Below are 24,749 nucleotides of genomic sequence, written 5' to 3' on the forward strand. Positions count from 1 at the left end.
GGGCAGGGGGAAGGCCTGAGCATTGGTGGGCTGGTTTGGGGAGCTGAGCCACACTGGTGGATGTCCTGAGCTGGAAGGGACTCGCGAGGATCAGGAGTTGTGGGACTGCTGCTGCTCACCACGATCCCGTTCTCCTTGCTCCCCCAGAGCCCACTGTCAGCATAGTCCAAGACGGCCGCAGCCGGAGTGCCAGCTACCTTCAGAACCCCTATGACCTGCCCAGGAACAGTCACATCCCTGGGCACTACGACCTGCTGCCCGTCCGGCACAGCCCCACGCACGGCCCTTCCTGGGACAAGCAGTCCTAGAGGCATGGACTTGGCTGGGCACTGTGCTGCCAACACAGACTGTGAGGAAGCAGAGGAGAAGCCATTCCTTCCTTTTCTGCGGACTGGCAGGGACTTAACACATCAGCTTGGGCCAACTGCTGCTGCATGATGTTATTTATAAAGACATTTTTGTATGGGTACCTGGAACTAACGAGAGCCTCCTCCACGTGGGACTGGAGCACATCACCCCAGGAAGGTGTCTTCATGCTCCAGGCAAAAACTCTCTGTGGCGTGTTCTAACCCTGGCTTTGCTGTAAAATAAACCACAAAAACATGCTAAGTAGAAGGACTTCAGGATGTACATTTCTACTGACTGCAGCAAGAAACCTTTTACTGTTAGGAACAAGGTGACTAGGAATACGCTGGAATTTATGTTCATCTTTGTCATGGGAATGGACATTTTTCTGAATGCGAGCAGGGAAACTTGTCATTTCACTCTCTGGAAAGCTCATTTACTGCCATCACCATGTGCAACCTGTGCAGATCATGCTTGGTAATTAGCATTGAGATTGTCATCTCTGTATTCAGTACCAGAGAATTTGAGTTGAGGACTATTACCACAGACACTTTCTGTGCAGTTTTTAATATCTTTCCAAATATCCCCTGATCCTTGCTAACGAATGGAGTTTCCACAATGAGTCTCACACTCACTTACCACACTTTTAATGTTGATTGGCACAGGTAGGCTTTGAATTTCCTTATGCAGCTTCTCTTTTGGTAGCTAAATCCAGCAGATCTGTCAGGCAATTTAAACTGCTGCCGCTCCAATTCCTGCCCTGGGACGCTGCAGGTTTGCACAGACCAGCCCTGGTTTCATTTCCTTTCTCAAAGCTGAGCCACATCGGCTTCTCTCTCCCATCTTCCCAAACCATCTCCTCACGATTCACTGTCGGCATGCCACCAATGACACCTCTTAATCTGATGTGCATTACCATGTAGTGCAACTTTATCCGTTGATGATCCTACCTGAAATGTCATTAAATGGAGCTGAAACTGGGTTTTCTTTTTCAGCAGCTGTTTGTGAAGTAATTATCAAGGGTCTGACCCATGGTAAAATTTTGGACTGAGCCACCGTGATATTTTTTTTTAATTTATACTCTCTATTGACCTAGAAAGTAGAGTACTTGCCGTTAGTTCCTTGTAGATTTTGAGCATGAAGTAGTATTGACTCTAAGTATGTAATTTTATTAGGCAAACGTGGAAGTAGCAAGCTGATTGCCTTTTAAATATAAAAAATAGTCTGTTGCACATTCGCCAGTCTGATGGAAGCAGAAGAGGACGACACCAGCCCCGTGGGTTTGCTCCCAGCACGATCCCAGGAGTGACCTGCAGGGCTCAGGACTGGCCAGAGGAGCCCTCCAGCTCAGGGGCAGCAGCTGGATCCCAGTTCTATCTGGGAATCCTCCTGGATCCTTGGAGCACCGTGGTGGGACCCAGCTGTGCCCCCAGAGATGGGCTCAGCCCCCATGCCTGGGATCACAGCCCCTGGCTCTGGGCATTCTGCCCCTGGGAGCCCTTCCCCTTGGAGCCAGCACTCTCCAGCTGCTCAGGCTGGCTCTGAACCCCCAGCCTGAGCCTGGACACCCCCAGGACACCCCCAGGACCCTGCCCACGAGGCTTCCTGAATGCTGCATGTGTGCATGGGGGCCGTGGCTGATCAGCAATAGCAACTTTGTTTTCCAGGAAAGCCTTATTTGAGATGTAAGGAAACAATTATTTTGTAGGCCCAGTAGGAATATATTTTGCGTACATGAATAGAAAGATTTACCTCAAAAATATCAAGAGAAAGGCAGTTGGATAAGGAATACTCTTGTTAGGACCCACCTTGGCACCCAGCACAAGCAGCCTGAGCTGCTGGCCTGACCCACGTTTGTGTGTTGCTGTAGTTTGCAATGAGACTCCAGAGAGCAGAGATGTGCTCAGTTGTTTGGTTTGGTTTTTTTTCAAAGCAGGATTTTGAAACCAAATGCAATGATGTGCATAGAGCTTAACAGGAAAAAAAAAAAAAAACAACAAAACCAACAAAAAAAGTACCTTCTTGTATATCAGCATTAGCTTAGGAAACAGGCACCAAAATGGCAATACTTTTTTAAGGCAAGACAGATTTGTAATATATTTGTTCACTGTGCAAAGGTATCCTACCTTGTACAAAATAAATTGAATTTCTCTCAATGTGTAGTTCTCCAACGTACTCATTTGCAGAGCCAAACTTCCAGCCCTGCACAGATCTGAGCTCTCCAGGTGATGTGGCTGCTCCCCCCAGCCAAAACCCCCTGGCACCAGGCAGGGACAGAAGTGGCAGGATGGCTCAGAAAAACCAGTGCTGCCATTCCAAGTTGGAGTAAACCAAAGGTGAGCAGCTCTGCACACCCTTCCCCCAGCTCCTCAGCAGTCTGACCTCAGTGAGACTCCTGGAATGCTCAGCCCCAGCTGGGAGAGGCCCTGCACACCCACCACGTGTGGGGACACTGCCCTGGGCCATCACAGCTTCCCAGGCCTTGTGGGGACACTTGGGGAGCCACGGTCACCCAGCAGCCATGGGACAGGACACGAGGCAGCTCCCAGGGAGCCCAGTGAATAAATCACAGATTTGCAGTGGAAACACCTGCAGAATTAATGAGTTCCAGGCAATGCAGCCACTGCTATATGCTGAAGCTTTTCAATATTTGTGCTTCATATTTCTAAAAATCTTGTTAACTAAAGCCCAGCGTGTAATCTTCTTATTTGACAAGCCACACTCAATAAGCTATTTAAGGCTGGAAATTCATCAGGTCTGAATTTATAGAATAAGTAATTCTAGCTTAATAAAAATGTCTTTAAATCAGAACAATTCCATGTCCTTTCTGCTTTACAGTCAGAACCTCAACTCCCATCAAAGACAGGAACCACTGACACTCGCTGAATAATTGTTAAAAGTTGGGGCTTTCGAGTATATAGATAACAGCGAAACCTTTTGGCAAGCAGAGCCCATTTTGAAGCACCATATGGAATTCCCAGAATCTCAGAAAGCTCCTTGCAGGGCCCAAAGCAGTGTCTGTTACCATCAGTTGCCTCCCATGAGCAGAGGAGACACTTCAGTACACAAGCAGTGCCAGTTATGGAACAGAAGGATTAATCAGCAGCTGAACAGGACAATCCCCCATTGGAAAGCATTCAGATGGAATAATGACTTGCATTGTCTGTCCCAAAACACCTCTGGAAGCACCTGCCTGTGCCAGGCCAGGATCTGCAGCCAGATCCCTGCAATCCTGAGGGAAACACAGCACAGACCCCCAGAACAGCAGGCAAAGCATTTCCCAGGTGAGAAGTTCCTTTTCTGTACACACCTCGCTGGATTTTGCTTTAGGAGGCCTCATCCTCCCACAGTGGTTTGTGCTCCCACCATCTGCACTGCAATTCCATCTGCTGCAGGAGGAAGAGTTTTGCCTAAAACCACACAAAATCCAGACTGATGTGACAGCAGAGTCAAATCACCTGCTCATAGGAATAAGAAAAGGAAGCAGAGTGAAACTCATCCTGCATTTCCAGCTGACAAATTGAGAATGTGGCTGCCAAGGGAAATCAATTAATTCCAAAATCTGCTCCAGTATGGGCAGAGGATGTGCTGCAAGAACAGCTCCTGCAGTGAGAGAGGGGCTGGGCCCACAGCTCACCCTCAGAGCCTCCCCAGGGCCACCAGTGCTGCCCCGCTGGTGCTCATGGTCACAACACCCTGCTCAGGAGAGATCCCACCTTTCATCAGGACGTCACAGCAGGATCCAAAGCTTCCATCATCTGCTGCAGAAGGCAGGAGTTCATCTCCCACCGGATTTTCTTCCTCGTGGCAACATGGGGAAAAAAAAACAGGTTTGTAAAAGTTATTCAGAGGTTTGAGTAGAGGGAACCCACAGATTTTTCTAAGCTTCAAAGCTTCCTGAAGCTGCCAAAGTGCCCTGGCTACAAACTGCAGCAGCCCCAGGAAGCTCAGGGCTGCTCTCAGGGAAGGCAACTGTGCCACACAACCTTTGCAGCTCCTTTTCCAGGGACACTTCAGTGTCTTCTCACTGCCTCTTCCAAGAAGCTCATAGGTCAAACCTTCAGGTCAAATTCCAACTCTCCCAAAAAGTGCACTCAACACCACAGTGAGTTGTCCCCTGTAATTCTTTATTAGAATCATGGATGAATATATTTTAAATCAATCTAAAAAAATAATGAATCAAAGTACAGTACATGCATAAAATACAAAGTAATTTACAAACAGATCAAAATAGCATCTTCAGAACTAATACCAGGAGGAGAAATGGAGTAAAAAACAAGAAGTGACCGACTACAGCAATGCCTTCCGTGTGCCTCACACATCATGAGCACCGCGAGACAGAAAGGTTGGGAACAGAACACAGCTGGAAGTGCCAACCACATCTGGATCTTCCAAGTGGGTCATATCAGAGTTTGAGAAACGTCCCCTACAATCAATTATTTCCCAGTAATTGTATAAATAACTGCAGGCATTTGCACAACAGAGAGTTCCTTGACATCCTGTGGGAATGCAGTGGCTGTGGCCCCCAGTGCCAGCGTCAGGCGTGCTCAGGAACAGCACAGAGCGAGTGACAGAAGGCACAGTTCGTGTATCCCTGAACAGGCAGATTGGACAGGACTGGCATGGAGCAACAGACCACAGGAGGAACACATCCAGACAGAAAACTCCAGAGGGTTTTGTTGAAGAACATACAGCAAACCACTGGAATAATTTAAAAGTACTGGATCAACCAGAACTGAAAACTAAGGCCAGGTAGTGGAAGTTATTTATTCATCAACTCAAGCACTTGTATATATTAATATATGTGGCATGCATTAATAGATGGGATATGTAATACGTGCCAACACCCTTCAAGTCTGTGTCCCATGAAAGAAAAAAAGGCATCCTCAAATCCTGATAGCACCAGCACTGTGGAGGCCAAGCCTCCAGCAGCTTGTACAAAGATGCTGCAAGTTCCAGAGCTGGAGTGACCCTTCCTCACCCTCCTCAGGACGTGGCTCCTGCATTCACCTCCTCCACAAGGGGCACCTCCGTGGGGTCCCAGCAGCTCTGCCTCACATCAACCTCCTCTGCAGCAGGTGCCAAACCACAGCACCTCACTCACATGTAGCCACAACTGCTGCTAACGGCTGCTTGTTCACAAGAAATTCTCTTTTCTCCCCCATAATATCCTAAAAAACTTCACTTGACAATCTGAAGATGTAGCCAAAAACATTTAACTTACAATAAAATTGCACTTCAGAGCTTCGCCGAGCTTTAGATGCAGAATACACCTTAAGACAAGGAAAGATTCTTCTGCCCAGAGAGATTTTCCTTGTTAACCTGACAGTAATTGCTTTGTGAGGAGCAGGATAATGTCTTCAAGTGCTCTCCAAAGGTGTCAGTGCTCTGACTAGTGGGCATCATGTTGGGAAGGGATCAGCTGAGTTCCAAACAATTTACTGAGCCCAAACCGACAGGTCGGTGTTGGGAAAATACTGCAGCCACATCCAAGAAAGAGATTGATAAACACTGAAATCAAAGTGTTTCAGACATGGAGAAATAATAAGCAGTAACTGAACACAAGAATGTAACCACGAGAATTACAAATATATTTAAATCTTGGACCTGGGGAATATACACAGCCTTTTAGGAAAGAATGGGCAATTTATATATTCTGACAGCACTGCATCTTTGGTTTGTTTTCAGTGGTTGGAGGGACGTGGATGGGAACCACGTTGTTGCTTGGGGACATGTCATTCTCACGTCTGTCAGACATCTGCTTCTGGGAAACAATCCGATAGATCTCTGGAAGAGGAGAAAGAGCTGATCAATATGTGCACACCAGCAAAGTGCCACCCAGGAGTTAAACCTGGGGGAAAGCAGCCACAGCTTTGCAATTACACTAGTAATGCAATGAAGCTTCCGCACAAAGTTCAATTGTGGTGTTTTCTAGATACAGAAAATAAAATATGTATTTGCAACTGAAATTACTTTTTTAACAACTGTTTTACTTTCTTTGAGATAAGAGTCAGTAAATGGACGGAATTCACAAATCTCCATGCTGTGAATGAGAAACTGTGTGCCCATCCATTCCTTCTGAAGGTTCTTAAGCTCCAAGGACACTGTCCAGGGACAAGGTCACATGTTTGCTGATGTATCCACAAACAGGATTAAAGGGAACCATTCCAGATTTCTCTCCCTGATAGGACTGCAAGGGCAATTTCTTCTTGCTGAGCACACCCATCATGTCTATCATATCAAGCAGTGTTAAATGTTCAGAAAAGGTTGATTTGGGCCCAAAGGGGGAGACTCAGCCCCTGCAGCAGCACAGAAACCCTTTACAAAATGTGCTGTGTCTCCAGATGAAGAGATCCTCAAGAGAGGAATCAGAGAGCATGGGATAAGCACCTGCACCAAGAGCCTTGCCCTGTTGCTGGGGCTTGTCGTGGCTGATGGTGCTGCACAAAAACTCAGAGCAGCTACAGCAGCACTTCAGCTGCACTGAGAGAGTAAAGCGTGTGTAGCACTTCACCCCCAGAAAGGAAACACAGGACACCAAAAATAGAATGTGGGGAACTCACTTGCAAATTTGAATCTGAAAACCATTAAAAAAATAAAAGCTTGCTAAAGCTCAGTTTTACAAAAAGCCCCAGCTCAAACTCGGAAGGAACAAACTGTACATTAAAATGGCTTTTTCATATGCAATCAGGTACAGATCAGGTCATTGAGGCAACCAAACAAGAGCTGAACAGGTTAAGGGATTTTCTGATTTCACCCTTTCTCAAGCTTGCTCTTCTTTCCAACCATCTTACACATAAACCAGATAAGTGAAACCCCTGAAACCAGGCCTTCAAAGCCACCTGCAGCCCGGTGTGTGAATGTGCAGACAGGGTGCAGCCTGGCCCCGTGGCAGCGCCCAGCAGAGCCCGTGTGTGGGGTGGGAGGAGCAGAGCTGGAGAAATCTGCTCTGCACCTTCAGGACAAGCTCCGTGCTCAGGGCTGGCAGCCAGTTCACTCCCAGTGCAGAACAATGCCTGTTCCCATCAACAGGAAACGCCTCTGGCCACCTTTGTTACCGGGAATTCTCCGGTAGCACCTCCAGCAGCAGCAACCCTCGGTTTCACAGAGAATTTCCTGAACAAGTTCATACAAGTGCCTGATGGCACACACTGGCTCCACCCCACCAGCCTGGGCTCACACAGGCTGCCCTCTGTGTAACAGCCTCATCTGACAGCAAATATCAGCCCCAAAGCCTTAAAAATAATCTTAACAGCACCAATTCCCTTACTGATAATCTACTCCTGACTCTGGGAACATCTTCCTATGATCCCCACTTCCACCACCACCTCCCCAAGAGCCCTGCAAGTGAATCCACTGCCAACAGCCCCACATTTGCTGCTTCCTGCTGCTTCCTCCTCTGCAGAGCAAAGCTTGGTGCAGCCAGAGCCTAAATGCTGAAAGCTGCCCTTCCCTGGTGAGCTGTGCTGCTGTGGCAGGGCAGGGCAGGGCAGGGGGAACAGCCCAAACCTGCTCTCACTGGGGCAGAATGCCCAGCAGCCGAGCCTGCACCGGAACTGCTGTGCCCCGACAGCTCCGGCCTAATGAAGATGTGCCCTTTTTAATGAAGACACAGCACTCTGGGCTCTGCTCAGGAGCTGAATGAGACCTTATTAAGGGCACATTAACAGAATGCATCACTGCATAATAGGGAACTGTGAGAGACAGGCCTTGCACTGTGAGAGCTGGGAAGAAGAGACACTGCTGCCCAGGAGGAGCTGGGCCAGGCCTTGGCTGCTCAGCCTGCACTGGGGTTCCATTCATTTTCAGGTGTACAGAGGCAACAAAAGAGGAAATCCCTCGATTTTTCAATGTTAATTCTCTGATGTTGTTTCCTTGGTGACGGGATTCCTTGGAGATGAAACCACGTCAGAATGCGGTGTGGGAACAGAGACAGCACAGAGCCAGCCAGGGAAGGGAGGCACTCTCCAGTTTACTTTAAGGATGCTTTATCCTGCTGTGAATGCTCAGGGTGGCTGGGATCATAATACCAGTCTCTGCCATTTGCCAGATGATACAAAGCAGCTTTGTGTGCACAGCAATCAGCCCTGGCAGTCTAGACATCTTGGAACAGAACAATCTGGATAGGGACCTTTACTCTAAGTCACAGATGGGAAAGGTCCTCAAAACCTCATCTGGAATCCACAGCGGGACAGGAAGCCCACCACATGTATGATGCACCCCCTCTAAAAGTCCTCTATATATGGGAGAAGAAAGAAGAGCTTTCATCCCTTACTCCACCTGTAGCAGTAGATCACATACTCGGGCTGTGCTAACAACACTGGATTCATATTTCCCATGGCCAAAGCCATCTACCCAAAGTGCTTGATCTGAGAATCCAGGAGTGGACAAGCTTAACAGGGACCCTGCTACACCTCCAAGGGAAGCACCTTCACCAACTTCCATCACTGTCCCAACCAGACCAGCCTCAGGAGGGCAGGAAAGACAGGGGGGTTGCTACAGACCTTGGCCACAACACCCCAGCAGCTGGGGAAAGGCTCTGAGCAGCCTGGGGTGTCTGTGGTGCAGCTCCAGCACTGCAAACACCAGCAGGGCTGGTGCAGCAGCTCGTGCTGCCCCTTGTGTCAGCCAGCTCTGCTCGCAGCCGCCGGCAACGCCTGCTGGCTTCCCCAGCTTCCTGCTCCCAGGGACAGCCAGCATTCCAGCCACGGGCACTGAGCTGGGAGGCAGCCCCGCCACACACAGCAGCCAGGATTCTGCAGGGTGACTCCAAAAACCACATTCCTCAGATGACTGCCCCCCTCCTTCCTTCAAAGCAAGTCATTAAGAGAAAAAGCCAGCTGTGAAGTGAGCTCCAGAGCAGCCCTCCTCAGCGTGCCAGTCACAGCCCAGCTGGAGCCAACCTGCTGCTCAGGCACTGCTCACTGCACCTTTATCTCCCCCAAAAGGAGCCCCTGTCTGCAGAGAGCACATGCCCACTAAGCACAAGAGTTTCTTCCAGCACAGCTGAACTCTCCTGAACAAGGATCACAAGGATCCTGTTCACAAACCCAAGAGCTCTTCACCCCAAACTCTGTCACAGCAACACGCAGGCAACACTGACATCCATGGAAAAGCAACAGCTTCAAGAACCTGTCAGAGCCCACCACGAGCAAGTTTTATCACCCATTACAGACAGCTCTGCTTACAGACATATTAAACCAGTAAAAAAAACCAAACCTCCACAGATTAGAATCCAAACTCACTTCTGAAATAAAAGGTACTGTGGGAGGCACATGAGGAGAGATAAAGCAAGCCCAGCCCCTGCCTGAGAGGTGAGGTGCTTCCCATGGCAGCAGCAGTGCATCCTTTGAGCATCACACGGCTCTGGAGGCAGCCCAGGGCACACAGGAGACTGCCCCTCCTCCCCAGTGTCACTGAGAGAACAAACAGGCCAGCAGGAGATGGGGACTGTGAGGTGACCAGACTATGTGGCCATGACAGCCTGGCAGCCACCTCGGGAGGGAATAAACACTGCCTGATTTATCTGATGTTGTTTTATTAGTGCTGGGGTATGAGTTAATTAGCTGACCTGCATCTGAGAGCCCTGAGCCTCTGCAAACAGACAGTGGGAGCAGCAGGGCTTGTTCTACACGACACACAGCACATCTGGCCAAATCTGACCTCAAAGCCAAGGTGTTCCTGAGAGAAGGGCTACCAAGGACATAGGCATAAAGGAAAAAGTCTCAGTTTTTGGCACTGACAAATGAGCAGTGTCTTTCTCCTGAAAAATCCATGCCCAAATTCATGTGCATTTTTGACAGGACTGCCTTGGGGCATGTGAAGAAAACAGGAAATGCAGCAGGCATCCCAACACCTCAGCCACTCCTTAGTCATCCACCTTCTGATGGCACTGGCAGTTTGTCATGTAGGGAACAAATGTGTGAGCTAACAGAATTCTTTCTTTTTGAACAAATTTGTGCAATGCTGGAATTACAACCGAATGACTACACTGAAGTTAAAAGGGAACCACATGGTTCAACCAAAAAGGAAACAAAGTTCTTTACCCATCTAACACACACTTTTAGCTGATATCTGCACAGGAGCACTACTGCTTAGGAACCCAGGGTAAGAACACAATAGAGTCAGAACTGTCAGAGGCCTCTTACACCTCAGGATGAAACAAGAAACAGATGGACACAGGCAGCTAATACCCCAGTAGCTAACACCTCTCTCCACTGCCAGGCTGCCCATCAAGCATTTCAAACAACTGAAGAAATGCTACAGGATTTATACTTTTACTACAGTGAATAACCTCCTAGCTCTATCCTCACATGCATGTTCCAGTACAGCTAGCAGGACCTTTCTGGTGTGTTTTTAAAGGAATGTCTAAATTAGGTGCCAAAGAGGAGAAGTTCAGAACTAACTAGGTGTCACTGTCACAGCAACCAGATCTGATTTACAGGCAGTTTGGAAGTGGGGCCACTGCTCATACCAAGCACATCACGTAGCCTGGCACATGCTACACTGGGAAGGAGGGACTTGAAATTTGCAACTGGAAAACATGTTGGAGGCAGTTGGAGAAAACAAGAAACTGCCTGGCACATCTAGAATAGACACAGCAAGCAGAGGAGTGTCTCAGATGTTTTGAAAACTCAAACTAGGACATTTGCCAAAGCTGAGAATTATGAAAACTCCAAAACCACAGGCCACAGTGTCCCACTGTGCCCTGGCTGCTCAGAAATGCAGAAGCCTCATGACAGTGAGTGACTTCCACACCAATTTGTGAATTCCTACCCCACCTTTACAAGCCAGGCTTAAGTTAAGGTTCTCCAAATTGAGTGTCTCAGCTTTAACAAGTTTTGCCTACCTAAACAAGGCTTTAAACAAAAAGGAAGTACTTTACCCTGAGAGCATAAAAATGCAGCACTGGCTGCTGTCACATGTTACACAGGCCTAAAGTCCAGGCAGGACTATTAAATGCAACAACAGCAACTCCTGCTGCTCAGAAGTCACCGTGTCTCAAAGGAAGGATCTCTGCTCTTTCATCCCTTTTTCCTTGGCAACTGCCATGGTCACCATTAAAGGTGGAAACAAACTGGACTGACTTCTCCTTGATAAACAATGGCTGTTCTCACTTGATGCCAGCATGAGACAATTCCCTCCCGTGGGCACTCCCTGTAATGGGAGATGGAAACTGAAACACAAACCAGGCTGACAAGAAACCCAGGGCAGATCAAAGTGAACAAGGATTCATTCCCCAGTTCAAGGCTGGCCTTTCAACTGTGACTCTTTGAAACTGGACTCCAAATCTTATGGCTAATGAAGAATGATTAAATAGCAACATTTTAAACACTTTATAGGCAAAGAAATGCCTATTTGCATCATATCTGAGCAGCCTTCTGCCCTTCCCCCTTGAAGCACAAAGCCCTGCATGACTCACCTGTCAGAATAGTCTGGAAAGCTGCTTCCACATTTGTAGAGTCTAAAGCAGACGTCTCAATAAATGACAAACCATTCTTCTCTGTGTGGACAGAAATGCTATAATTAGAGAGGTACAGCACATATCTGTTTCCCATCTGGAAAAGCTTCTGTACCAGATAATATTTGTAGTGTTCCTGATGAGACACCCAGGTATCAAGAGAAAGTAAAACAAGTTGTGGGGTTTTCCCCCTGAAGTGATGGGAAAGTGACACACCCAACACCAACACTAGAATTTACACCCACTCCCAAGCACAGGTATCAGCCCAATGTTGTCTAACTTAAAGGCACACTTTCCTGCATCACTGAAAGGCATAATCTGTTGCAGTTTCTCTGTGTGAGAAATTTTGTGAGATTTTTTTCAACCTCATCAAGTTTCTCCACCTCCCAGCTGTTAATATATCACAGCAGTTTATTTAACAGGGACAGAACAGCAGGGGGAATGACACTCCTCCAGCTGCAGGCAGGGATCCTCACTGGCCACAAACTCTGCCAGTGGAGCTACAGCAAACTTTAATGTGAGGAAGCCAGCTACACTCCTGGATGAAAGAGACTGGGCCTGAACCAAGGCTTACAGAAACCAGAACTACTGTTCACAGATCTTAATTACATAACAAAAGTCAGAGAGCCAGTTTAATGAAAATGTTCAGCCACAGGCACCTGTGTAAGGCTGCAGGTCAGTTGGGACACTGAAGGAAAAGCTACCACCACACTAGAAACTTAAACCTCAAGCCACAGGCACAGTTTCTGCAAGACAAACAGTGCCCAGCCAAGAGAATAAATCTGGTTTAAGGTGTTCAGTGCCTCTGGGCGATTCTTGAAACAACATGCACGTTCTACAAGATCTGCTTTCTGACTGAATGTGACATGTGACACTGAGGGACATGAGCAGCCGCAGGTTTTCTCCTCCTACCCCCACCCTCTCCAGGCCAGGCGTGCAGATCCCCAGACAGAGCAGGCAATTCCCGAGCTCCCACCTGCGAAGGCCCGGGCCTCGTCGGTGGGCACGGCCCTGAGGTGGCGCAGGTCGCTCTTGTTGCCCACCAGCATGATGACGATGTTGCTGTCGGCGTGGTCCCGCAGCTCCTTCAGCCACCGCTCCACGTTCTCGTACGTCAGGTGCTTGGCGATGTCGTACACCAGCAGCGCCCCCACGGCCCCCCGGTAGTACCTGGGCACAGGGACAGACAGACAGACACTGTCAGCTCACAGGAGCCTGTGCCATCCTGGGGAGCAGCTCTGGCTGGGCCAGCGATGCAAACAGCGCCCAGGGCAGCTCCCCAGGGCCGTGGGACAGAACGGGGGAGGGGAGCAGCCGGATGAAGTTACACCACAGGGCCAGCTCAGAGTCTGGGAGAGAGGCAAACCCCATGGCTCTGGGGAAACCGTGCATCCCAGACATGAAACTGAGCTCTGTGAGAAGCTGCTGTCACCTTCCACCTCTGAACCACTCCTGAAAATTCTCCCCCACCCATCACTGTGGGTGCAGCACAGGCACGGCCCAGAGTGATAAGGAAACTGTAGAGTGACTCACTGGGTCATAAAAATGTCAGCGTGATCTACTCCCTTTACCAAAGGGCACAGCTCCTTTCAAGTGAGAGCCACAGCAATGCATTCAAAAGGAAACAGGCTGTGTTCTCCCACCCCACAGTTCCCCACAGCTCTACTGAAATCCAGCTTTTGCTATGCTGGTTTTTAACAATCAAACAAGCACACAAGTGAGCAGTCTTTCCTGGCTACTACAGGAAGGTTTCTGCTCTTAGGTTACCACTGATAAAACGACCAGGAACACTGATATTCCTTTATCATTCACTTCATGGAAATGAGTCTCTCAAAGCTCCTACATTCTAAACTTGAAATGCCCCCAGTTCCGTGTCATGAGAGCACTGCAAAGGAAATCAGTCTGTGCAGGAACACACCAGATCGAGTTTCTGGCCTGAATAACATTTAACCTTCCCACCACCAGAGGCTGTGGGTATTAGCCAGTAAAACACCAACACCCCTGTTTGCAGTTGGTGAGGAACTGAAGGGCCCAGAACTGCCCTCCTCCTCCCGGGCCGCACTCACGCTGAGGTGATGGCTCGGTATCGCTCCTGCCCCGCCGTGTCCCAGATCTGAGCCTTTATTGTCTTCCCATCCACCTGGATGCTCCTCGTGGCAAACTCCACTCCAATGGTGCTTTTGCTTTCCAAGTTAAACTCATTGCGAGTGAACCGAGACAGAAGGTTGCTCTTGCCCACTCCAGAGTCTCCAATGAGTACAACTGCAAGACAAAAAACTTATCAGGCTCAGACTCCAGATGTAGATGACACATTGAAAATCACATGCAAGAAATATTTCTTTTAAAGAATGAAGCATGAAGGAAAAGAATGGCAATGGCACCACCCTTGTCATGGATCTGCTGTCCAAGTCTCAATATTTCTGGAAAACCAGAGCTGCCACATTCACCAGCATTTTGAACAGATGTTAGGCTTGACTTTCAATGGTTATATTTCAGCCTCTTTTGCCCAGCATGGAACAACATTCTTCTTTTAGGAACAATACACGTGGCTGTCACTGCAAACATTGGTGACCAGTTAGATTTCCTTAAACAATACTAGAACTAAAAACCAAAACACAAACCCTACAACCACACAACTGAAATCTGCTTTGCTGAAGAAGTCCAAAACACAGGGCAAGCAGCAGACTCTGCTTTCCCTTTACACTCCTCATGCCTTTGCAGAAGACAGGTTCCCCACTGGGGCAGAAAACTTTGTGAATGAAAAGAGAACCAAACCAAAGAATCCCCAAGGCCACCATCACCCTGCCAGCCAGTGTGAAACGCTTGCTGAGCCACAGCTCTCTGCCCTTCTGCAGTCCCCACTGCTGCTGTGGCTCCTGCACACACCAGGCCACAGACTGAAACTGCTCAAAAAAGCTGCCAGGGGATTGCTGAGCCTCACAACCGGATCCACCACTCCCTGGCTCAGCTTGACTCATCCCAGCAAAGCAAACTAATTGGAAAGATTCAGCTATGCTTGACAAGAGACTGACAGAAAGTTCAAAGTCCAGTTCCTGCAGGAAAAACAGCATCACGAGGATTCACTGCATTATCTTGTAACACTGAGTCAAAAGGTGCAAGTTGAATTGTAACTTGAAACTCAGTACCAAGAAGCAGAACAGTGGATGAAATGTGCTCACAACCAGAGTCACACTGGGTGATCCTATGGCCTTTAAGATTCCAAACCAGTAGAGAAGGAAAGGAAAGAAAAATAAGAAAAAATCATTGAGAAGAAAGGCCAATCATGGAGTTCAGCAGTGAATCAACACCAGTTGAAGCAAAAAAGTGCACACTCAGGTGACAGCAAACATGTGTCTTTGTTTAATTAGAAAAAAACAATTACTTGCTCAGTAACACACATCATTAACTGCTAAGACGCCACAACACAGTTAAAGATCCCGTGTGGTACAACAAAGCATTGAGTGCACCAAACACACTCAATGACACAAACCCCCCGTGGAGCTCAGTCCAGCAGCACAAACACTCCCATCTGCTGCTGCAGCCCTCTGCAGCTTCTGTTTAAATAATGCAGAGCAATTCTTTGCTCCGACTGGAAGGGCAGAGCAGCACCTTTTCAACTCCCTCCATAAATGAAAATTGCAGAAAACGCTGGCTTCAAGCACAGCCTTGTGCAGAATACTTCATCAAAACAAACACCTCCCCAGCTGCCCGTGCCAGCTGACTCAGCACGCAGCCGGCCAAGCACAGCAGTTGCAGAGAGCACCCTCTGTTAACCTCTCCTGTGTAGGAAGATCACAAGTGCAGGTAGGTGGCAAGGCCCTGTGCTGAATGCAAACAGGAGTCTGCTTTCCTGCGTGCCAGGTCACTGCTGAACAGCTCTGCTGGCACAGAGATGGTACATCCTGATACAGCCAGGGCAGGGGACAGGGCACCACTTGCATCAGCACCCCTGGCACACAGCCACAGCTTTCCTCTGCCACGGGCAAGGCACTTCTTCAACACTGTTTTGGCAGGTTTGGACCATGGGTTTAGATGACATCATGTTTGTATTCACTGGGACACACAACAAGTTCCTAGGAGGCAAAGGCTGACAGCTCCCTTAGCACAGCTCAGTCCTGCTATCACCCAGCAGTGGCCAGAAGCTTCTCTAAGCAAGAAAAGCAATCCATGTCCATCATTTCCTTTTCCCAATAGGATGCATCATGTACCTGTAAAGTATTCGTTCAAACCTGTTCTTGTAGTTCAGTGCAAAGCCCACCTTTAAGTCATTTAACAATAGAGGGATCCCTTTAATTCCTCTGCCAGGATTTTTTCCTTACCGTGTCTGAATCCCACACGGCTTATGTTCTGAATGGTTTCCAGCACCAGATAAATGTGTCCCAATTATAAGAGGAAAATAATACCTTCCTCCTTGAAGTCAGCTATTTCCTCTACTTAATTGGGCCATTGCAGCTCCTCTTGGACACAGGCACGAGGACAGCCTGGAATGCCAGCAGGCGCCTCAGACTCCTCACACCTTCTGCACTTCTGCCACTCTGGGTAAGTATCACTCTCTAAATAAAATTATGAACTGAAACAGCTCTAACAGCCACTTAGGTTGTGTTATTAATTTCAGTTTTGCTTTCCTTATCAAGCCATGTTTTGATATTTTATACTACACCATGTTCCCATGTATTACATTCTTAACATAGAAATGCAGTAGGAATGTCCCTGGATGGCCAAGGCCCATACTAAACACCCCAAACAAACAGGTCCTAGCAGGGAAATGACATTATCTAGGCCACGATAAAGTTAATTTCCCTGCACATTGTCCCTTTCATTGGGCTTTCCTTCCAGAAACTCACTCCTAATGGTTAGAAATTGCCTTCTGATTTTCAGAAGGAATTAGTGGTCAGCTGATGGTGGTGTCCATGTGCCAGCATTCTCCATTAGCTCATTAGTGTCTTCTCCCAGTGGTGTTTAGGCTGGGGTATTTACAGAAAGCAACCACAGCTTGTCTGGGCCTTGCTGTATTTGCTAAATACAAAACCTTGTCAAATGGTTCCATGTAAACACATTGTTCATTTCCCCAAACACCTTCCCCACAACTTTTTCAAAATCTTTTCAGCACAGTGAGGACTGCACACCTTGTTCTAAGCCAGATCTCCTTGTGATGCAGACAAGAATTTCAGTATTTCCATCTCTGTGTGTTAGGCACACCTGGAGCTGGAATTATTTCTCCTGACCATTTCACCTTGATGGCTCTATCTGCCTCTCATCAGACCCAATTGTTCAGCTTTAGGTTGGCAAACTTTTACTTTATCAGAGTCCAAGTCCTCAGGGATAAACCCTTACATCCCAAATCCCAGTTTATCTGGAGGATCACAGTCCACATCTGCACACAGCTCTTTCAGAGCCACACTCCCACTTCCTCTGTCCCACCCAACTTGCATCACCCACAAATTCCTTTCCTACATGGGCACTGGAAGGAGGAAGGTCTGGAGGAAACGTTTTAGCCAGTTCAGCCACAAGACCCAGTGCTGACATTAATCAATAGCCAGCTCTGGAGCACCACCTCCCTCACAGGAGCAGCACCTTAGGAAGTTGCACAAGCAAGGAAAATTGTACAGGCACATTTGAAAGTCATGGAAATAATCTCCCAGCCCCAAGTGACTGATTTAGTGCTGGGACAGTTCAATACTTGCAGCCACGTGCTTTCAATCAATGCATCTGACTTTCTATAGCATTTACTACCACAAACATTTAAGATAAGCATACAAGCATTCAGTGGAGAGAGAGAAAAAAAAAGTGTGAAGTCCACAGTTCTGTATAAATTTCACTCTGTAATTCCAGATTTATTTCTGTAGAAGACCAAAATAAGAACTCAATTTCCCATGCTGCATGAGAAGCAATTTAGAGAACTATGTCAAGAAAGGATCATTAATTTTTCACCAACATTCCAGCTCACTCACACAATTTTTATTTCTGTAAAACCTCTAAGCTTAAATTTTCAGAAAATATTTTAATCATCTCATTAAATATGAGATCAGGTTGAAAATAGAGTCCAGCATAGCTTGTGTTGTCTGTGGCAAAAGTTATTGCACAAGCCACAGATTACATGATCTAGGATGAGTACACCAGCACAAGGAAATCACCATGTCTAAAACTTGCTCTGCTATTAGGAGACATATCCATAAAAAGCTTGGACATCTCTTCATGATGCCCAGAAGAACCTGCTGATGGACACCTCTCCCTGCCCACTTCAGCTGGAGCTCAAAGGGCATGTGAAACAATGACATGATCCTGCACATCATAGCTGGCCATAAACCCAACATGGCCATCACTTCTTTTACTCACCCTCCTCAGCTGTGCCCCATTTTATTCACCCTTTTTCTGTCCAGAAGAGACCTGGCAGCCCAGAGCCTTTGGGGCAGGGATTCCCTCCATACAGTCAGTACCAGCACCAGCGGCTTTGCTGCAGCACCAAAGTGCCCCCACACCTGAGGCAGCGAAAGCCAAGGGCTTCTGCCACTGTCAAACCAATCAATGTCATGCAACCACACATTTATCTAAACACACAAGTAAAAATGTGTCTTCTAAACCCCAAACCAGCAAGCTGGTTCAGTTTCAGAGCGTTTCCTCAATATCAAAGGGAGAAGTTGGAGAAATGAGCATGATGCAAAGAAGCAGAGAGCTGAAGCTGGATTCTCCTAGCAGAAAACAGAACGTCACCACAAGTCAGGTCCATGACATGAGCCTGCCCAAATCCAGAGTCCTAGATGGTCCAGGTGCAGACAAAATCATCCTGAGCTTTGTCTGTAGAAAAAAAATTCAACATCTTCTACAAGTGAGGGTTCCTTTGATAACTGCTCATCTATTGCAAGCACGTTGATCAAAAAGAGCAACAGGTTTCTGTGCTAAAGCCAGGCTTAATTTATTAAGTAATAAAGTAATATATTTATATCATTATTATATTTTCCTCCTACTAAAATTAAAGCAAGATTTCTATGAACTGGACTTCAAACCCTTGTGTTTCCTCAGGGGCCATTCTGGGAACAGCAGGCACTGCTCTCAGCCAGACCCCAAAAGTATGGAAGGATACAAAGACTGGAAGCTGGACAAGAAGAATTTAACAGGAACTGCTTTTTTCCAAGCTAGGCTTAGTGTTTCCTATATGCTGAAGCGTTGCAACATAGTCAGGAGAAGTGTATTTTGTAACAGGTCCCTGGATTTTACCATCCAGCAGCACAGGTGGGCTCAGCTTACACCCAGCAGCAGAGTCAGCCAGATTTCCACACACAGCTGCAGTCAGGGGCTGACAGGACAAAACCAGAGGTCTCACAAACAGAAACGTGGCAGCTCAGCCCAGGAGCAGCAAAAACCAGCCAGACTAGAGAACATCACACCATTGTTTTAACCAGGTCAAACTCTGAACTCAGTCCCACCAACCTACCCATCCAGTCCCTTCATAAACCCAGAAATGTCCTGCTGGATGAAGCGTCCTGACAGACCCACACCCAGAGTCTGACTCCAAATAAGCGACGTCCAAAAACCATGACGTGTGTCACAACAAACAGGCTGATCTCTGTCCTAGCCAGCCCCTGCATCCTCAAACAGCAATGCCTTCAGACTAACCCTCACACTGACATGCCCCAAACAAGATTTTCTTGCTTCTATGAATTTGTGCAGGCTTTCAAATCCATTTATAATATGCATGGCAATGCACCACTTCAAAATTTGCATACACACCTGAGGGACTTTGTCCTTTTGCTTTTACCCGCTGCCCAATAAAAGAAGCATTACAGATATCCAGAGAAATTATGACAAACAGGAGATACTCTCTCTATTTGCCCTTATCACTCACTGTTTAAATTTTAATCAAGCTGTACATCAATTCAGTGTCAGGGCTATGAATCCATTAGGTCTCTTTTCTGATTATTTTGATGCCTTTCTCCACCTTTTTAATTCTAGAACATCCCTTTCAAAATGGATATGTCTGTCATGCCTACATTTCACCTCAATTCCCAAGATGCTCATGTCTCAAATTCAAACACTGACTTAACATTGTCCCCAAGTTCTCTTTTCCTTTTCTAAAAGATTTACCTATCCTTTGCCTTTCTGACCAGTGCCTGGCAAGGAGACATTCAGTTCAGAGACCTACTTGCAATAATTTCCAGATCATTCCAGAGTGGTGACAGCTTGTTTAGAACAACCATCACCTCTGGGAAGTTACAGAAGTTTCCAGGGTTTTATTACTTTGCATTTTTGTGTTATTTCAGCTGCCACATCAATCCCAGTTAAGTGGCATTGCATCAACTTCCTGCAGTCCACTTTAGGCTGGAAAAACCCAAATCATTTATCTTCACAACAGCATTTACACAGCATTCCCTGCATCCCCAACAGCTTCTATAAGCCAAGCTAAACAGAAAAAGCTTTAGCAAAGGCAATCAATTAAATCAGCTTTGCACCTCTCCCTATAACTGGATTCCAACTTTATTTTTTCCCACTATAAAAGGAAGCAGGCCAAATGAAAGATAGGAGCTCTCCCAACAAACCCTGTGTCACTGATACTCCCAGGCTTTCACAGCTAAAACATTAATTACAAGCCCACTGACAGAACTGCATGAACAAGGGTAATTCAATGGCTCTGATAACCTGCACACAAGTACCTACAATAACACTGCCTGATGCCATTAAACCAGTGGTCAGCAAGGTCCTTGCCAGCTGAGAAAAGAGCCTGTTCTGGAACTTCCTGATTTGATTTCCACAGCAGTACAGATGACTGATTTATAGGCAGAAATAATGCCACTTTCCACACGCAGTTGGATAAAACAACCAACAACAAAAAAAATGCAATCCCTCAAAGTTATTACAGGAGCTTAAAGGTACAGGAAAAAACATTAGTGCTTTCCTTTACCTTCATGATGACAAGCAAAGGGTCTCTCACCATTACAACACAACAAGCAATGCTCTTAATCCTAAATTCAAATTTATAGTACCACATCACAATAAACAAGGACTTTTTTACACTATTTTGCTTGCTTTTCCAGTGGGAATTTAAAAACTGGATAATGAACGTTCAAAACATCAGCACTTCTGTACACATTTCTCAGCAGGCTAAATGAACCTGTCCAGCCGGCTGGTGTTTTACTCTGCAGGGAGTGAAAATTGAGTATTTAACAACAGCCTGGAAGGTTTTAACCCAACTGGGCGCTGCATGGCAGACTGGAGAGGCATCAGCCCTGGAAAACAAGGAATCCCTGCCCTTCCCTGTGGGAGCCAGGACAGAGCAAGGCCAGGCTGGGCAGGGCTTGGAACAACCTGGGATAGTGGAAGGTGTCCCTGCCCACGGCAGGGGGTGGAACGCGATGATCTTAGGGGCCCTTCCCACCCAAACCATTCCATGATTCCAGGAGCATTTTATGATCTCTGGGTGTGGAGCAGCAGGGACATTCCACTCCTCGCCAAGGGCTCTGAACACAGAAGGCAGCAAGCGCATCATCTACCAATGCTGAGAATATCTCACCCACTCTAAAGCTCTATTTAACAGCCAGAAAGGGTTCTTATCAACCCTGACGAGTCCTTATCAGCCCTGGGCATCCTTCCTGGCGATCTCTGCTAGCCATCCCGCAGACCGGCCGCCGCCTCAGCCGGTGCCCGGGGCAGCCTCGGACCGGCGCTGACACCAAATCCCCGCTGCCCAACCCGGCCCGGAGCTGACATTTTGGGCTGAGGGAGGGACACCCGAGCGGGGCCCGGAGCGTTCCCCCCACCCGCCGGGCCCCGCGTCAGGGAGCGGCCCCGGCCCCGCCCGCGGGCCCCGCTGCTCTCCCGCCCGCCCGCCGGGCCCTGCCCGCCTCACCTTTGAAGAGATAATCGTACTCGTCGTCGCGGGTGCCCATGGCGGGTGGCGGAGGAGCGGGACCGGGAGCGGAGCGGAGCGGGGCCGGACCCTCCCTGCAGCCGCCGCAGCTCTTCCGCCCTCCGCGCTCCGCCCGCCCGCCCACAGGCGCTTCCGGGGCAGCGGCGCCGCCGCACGACCGCGCCCGGGGCAGCGCCGCGGCCGCGCCCTCAGCGGGGTTAAAGCGAGCGGGGGTCCCGCCCGGCCCCGCGGCCCCTCAGCACCGACTCCCCCTCCAGTACCCCTGGGGAGAGTGGCCGTGCTGAGGCGAGGGAGTGGTGAAAGGAACTAGACGGAGCCGGGAGAACTGAGTTGCAGAGCGGTTCCATGGTGTAATGGTTAGCACTCTGGACTCTGAATCCAGCGATCCGAGTTCAAATCTCGGTGGAACCTGAATCTTTTCGTCCCCCATTTCGTTTTTTTTATTTTTCGGCTTTGTGTGTCCAAACGATGCCCGGGGTTCTCTGAGCTGCCCGAGCGAGTACGTGTGCCCAAACGATGGATAGGCACACTGAGCTCCCCAGACTCCTGTGCTCAAACGATGCCCGGGCACACTCCTTCCAGCATCTCTGACCCTCTTCCCAAACAAGGGATGGGCACGCTGAGCTCCCAGGAGTCCTGTGCCCACGTGATGGATGGGCATGCTCTGAGCTCCCCAGGCCTCTTCACACACTGTGATAATCTCACCTCACTTCTTGCCTGGGACTCACCAACCTTAACCCCCGTCATGGAGTGCATGCCCCTCTCCTGCCTCCATGGGCAGGCACTGGCCTCACCCCAAAGCCACCCACAAGCACAGGTGAGCTTGGGGTTGGTTGGTGGGAAATCCCCCAGGGTCTCACAGATCCCTCCTGTGAGCTGAGCTGAGAGAGGCATGTCAGCTTGTGGTGGAGGTATCAGAGAGGCCAACAAGCTCTTTCAGCTCATGAGGTGCAGAGGCCATGAGCACAGGCTGCTTTCCCACTGCCACCCCTGCCCACCCTGCTTCTCCCTTCCCAAAAGGTTGTGCAGTTCCCCTTGTCATGGGAGACACCAACTTTGTCATCAGCTTCTCTGGTGCAGGCTTGAGATCTAAACAGCAGAGGATAAAAATAGCACTTGTGTCCAGATGATTGAACAGAATCCCTTAAAACTGCTCCTCTCCCACCAGCCTGCCCTCACAGCAGCATGTTTGCCATCACTGCAGCAGCGGCTGTGTCATCATTCCTGTGTGTGGAAAGTAACCCCAGGGCATGGCAGCAGCGCTGTGCATCAGTTACCGTCTGCTGGCATCATAACCAGCCACAATGTGATCCTCTGCATTCAAAGATAAATACTTCATGCTGCCTCAGAGCTTCTGAGTGGGGAAAACAAAACATTAATAACAAAGACACCTGATGTGTGACCGCAGTGTGTCCCTCCACAGGAGGACAGAGCTCCCCAGGAGCATCGGGAGCATCAGTCTGGGCTCACCCACATCCTGCTGCCAGCCTCTGATGTGCCCTGCACCTCCAGCTCCTCACAGGGGGTACTGCAGTGGTGAGGGCTATAGGAATCTGGGCTGTCTTTGGGTTCACCCTTTTTATCTCCAGCCAAACCCAGAACACACAAAATCTTGAGCCTGAAAATGCCCATCCTGCTCCTGCCACCTTCTCAATCCCTTGGCACTGAGTAGTACATCAAATGGATAACAGATACTTGTCTGTGTAGAGGCTGGGTATATTTATAATTCAGGAGCTCCGGTTTCCATCTCATATCCTATTTGCACTTGTCCATTGAACTTTGTTGTTAAAAAGCTATTAATTTTCACTTGATGTTTCTCAGACCTGGTTTCATCCTCCAGAACTGCTGTTAGTGCTAAAAAGCCTTAAAATAACACAGACTAAGTACTTTTAGTTAACGTCTTGTAAGAGCTGTTCTCCTTTTCGTGCTTTGGATTGTGTTTGTGAGCCTAGAAACATCCTTTATTTACATTTTTCACGTGTGCAAGCATGACTTCCTCTTGCAGCATATTGCAGATGTTCCTCATCTGGAACTGACTTACCCTATGCCAGAGTTGAGGGCACAGGGTGAGGACAGAGGCTCTTCTGGCTTCGGTAAAAATCACAGTCCCCACATTGCTGCAGCACTGCCACTTGTTGAACTGCAGTCATTGTATAGCAAAGGCATTTTTACCAATGATTTTTAGCAAAACATTAAAAGTTGTGCAGATTGCTATGGAGTTGGGCAGCAGAAGGGATTGCTTCTAGCTAAGCGTGTTTAAATGCAATTGATCATTTAAAATCAGGTTCTTCATGGTGGAAACTGAAACAGTGGAAAGAGCTCTGTGTCTAAACAGGAATCAATAGAGCAAGACATGAGGAGAGCCATGAAGTAGCAAGGAGCTCCAGAAATTAAAGTCTTATTTCTGTTCAGTCCTGGGTTAATTTTGTTGCTGTTCAAGCCCCAGAGGAGAACATCCAAACCCTCAGGAAATGTCACTGTCAGCACAGGCTGGTTTGGGCTACTCTGCTCTTTCCCTGTGTAAAATCCCAGAGTGAATTGCTGCAGTGATGGGATGGCCTGGGACACCGGCCGTGCACGGGAAGCACAGCCAGAAAGCAGAGGTCAGGCCTGGAATAACAGAGCCTGAGCGCTCTCCAAGTGACAGCTTTTAATGTGAGAACAGTCACTCAGCACAGGCATTTCTGCTGCACTAATTGCCATTAGTGTCATCCTTGCGGGAACACTGAATTCATGGCAAACCTTGAATTAGCACGCTCTCATAATTCCTAACTTAGGCAGAACCATTTGCAGAGGCAGCACGTCCCAAGCAACTGGAGCAGAGACAAGGAATGATACTCAGCTGGGCCTTGGATGTTCAATTTAGCGAAGAAAAGCAGCAGAGGTGGCACTCATAGCTGTGTATTTATGGGTCTGCTCTGGAAATTCGCAGAGCAGCTGCCAAAAAGAGCCCAGCACCATTAAGGTGCAGATGTGTGTCAGGGCTCCCAGCTGCCCAGCCCCAGGCACTGTGCATCAAGCTCTCCCTGCATCCAATTCTCACTTCATTCTCCACTTCCCTCTTCCCACCAACTCCTGAGA

The 24,749-nt window shown here is 48.2% G+C and overlaps 2 protein-coding genes and 1 non-coding gene across 9 annotated transcripts in view; 2 read left to right on the forward strand and 1 right to left on the reverse strand.

Moving 5' to 3' along the window:
- The window catches only part of MEGF11 (multiple EGF like domains 11), a 276,771-nt gene extending 271,228 nt beyond the window's left edge, over window positions 1–5,543 (forward strand). For all 7 annotated transcript variants that reach the window (XM_074549142.1, XM_074549141.1, XM_074549140.1 and 4 more), the window contains one exon: window positions 148–5,543. In XM_074549142.1, coding sequence (XP_074405243.1) covers window positions 148–308 — 161 coding nt within the window. In that variant the 3' untranslated portion in view covers window positions 309–5,543. The remainder of the gene's footprint in view (window positions 1–147) is intronic.
- Window positions 4,452–21,807, reverse strand: RAB11A (RAB11A, member RAS oncogene family). The gene is made up of 5 exons (XM_005483494.4): window positions 21,648–21,807; window positions 13,873–14,068; window positions 12,783–12,976; window positions 11,768–11,848; window positions 4,452–6,132 (listed from the first exon to the last, which is right to left on the reverse strand). The coding sequence occupies exons 1-5, from the start codon at window positions 21,685–21,687 to the stop codon at window positions 5,993–5,995; spliced, it is 651 nt and encodes a 216-aa protein (XP_005483551.1). The 5' UTR covers window positions 21,688–21,807; the 3' UTR covers window positions 4,452–5,992.
- A 200-nt stretch (window positions 21,808–22,007) lies between these two features.
- TRNAQ-CUG (transfer RNA glutamine (anticodon CUG)) lies at window positions 22,008–22,079 on the forward strand. The gene has a single exon. It is a non-coding gene; the product is annotated as a tRNA-Gln (tRNA).
- Window positions 22,080–24,749: the final 2,670 nt, after the last annotated feature.

This window comes from Zonotrichia albicollis, chromosome 11, assembly GCF_047830755.1.
Source record: "Zonotrichia albicollis isolate bZonAlb1 chromosome 11, bZonAlb1.hap1, whole genome shotgun sequence".
In the NCBI taxonomy this organism is placed as follows: Eukaryota; Metazoa; Chordata; class Aves; order Passeriformes; family Passerellidae; genus Zonotrichia; species Zonotrichia albicollis.

Excerpts from the sequence above, each read along its gene's own strand:
- RAB11A (XM_005483494.4), bottom strand. The coding sequence starts at position 21,687 with ATGGGCACCCGCGACGACGAGTACGATTATCTCTTCAAAG. Across the intron at positions 14,069-21,647 it reads GTACGATTATCTCTTCAAAG|TTGTACTCATTGGAGACTCT; the intron begins GTGAGGCGGGCA and ends TTTGTCTTGCAG. Across the intron at positions 6,133-11,767 it reads TTTCCAGACTATTCTGACAG|AGATCTATCGGATTGTTTCC; the intron begins GTGAGTCATGCA and ends CTCCTCTTCCAG.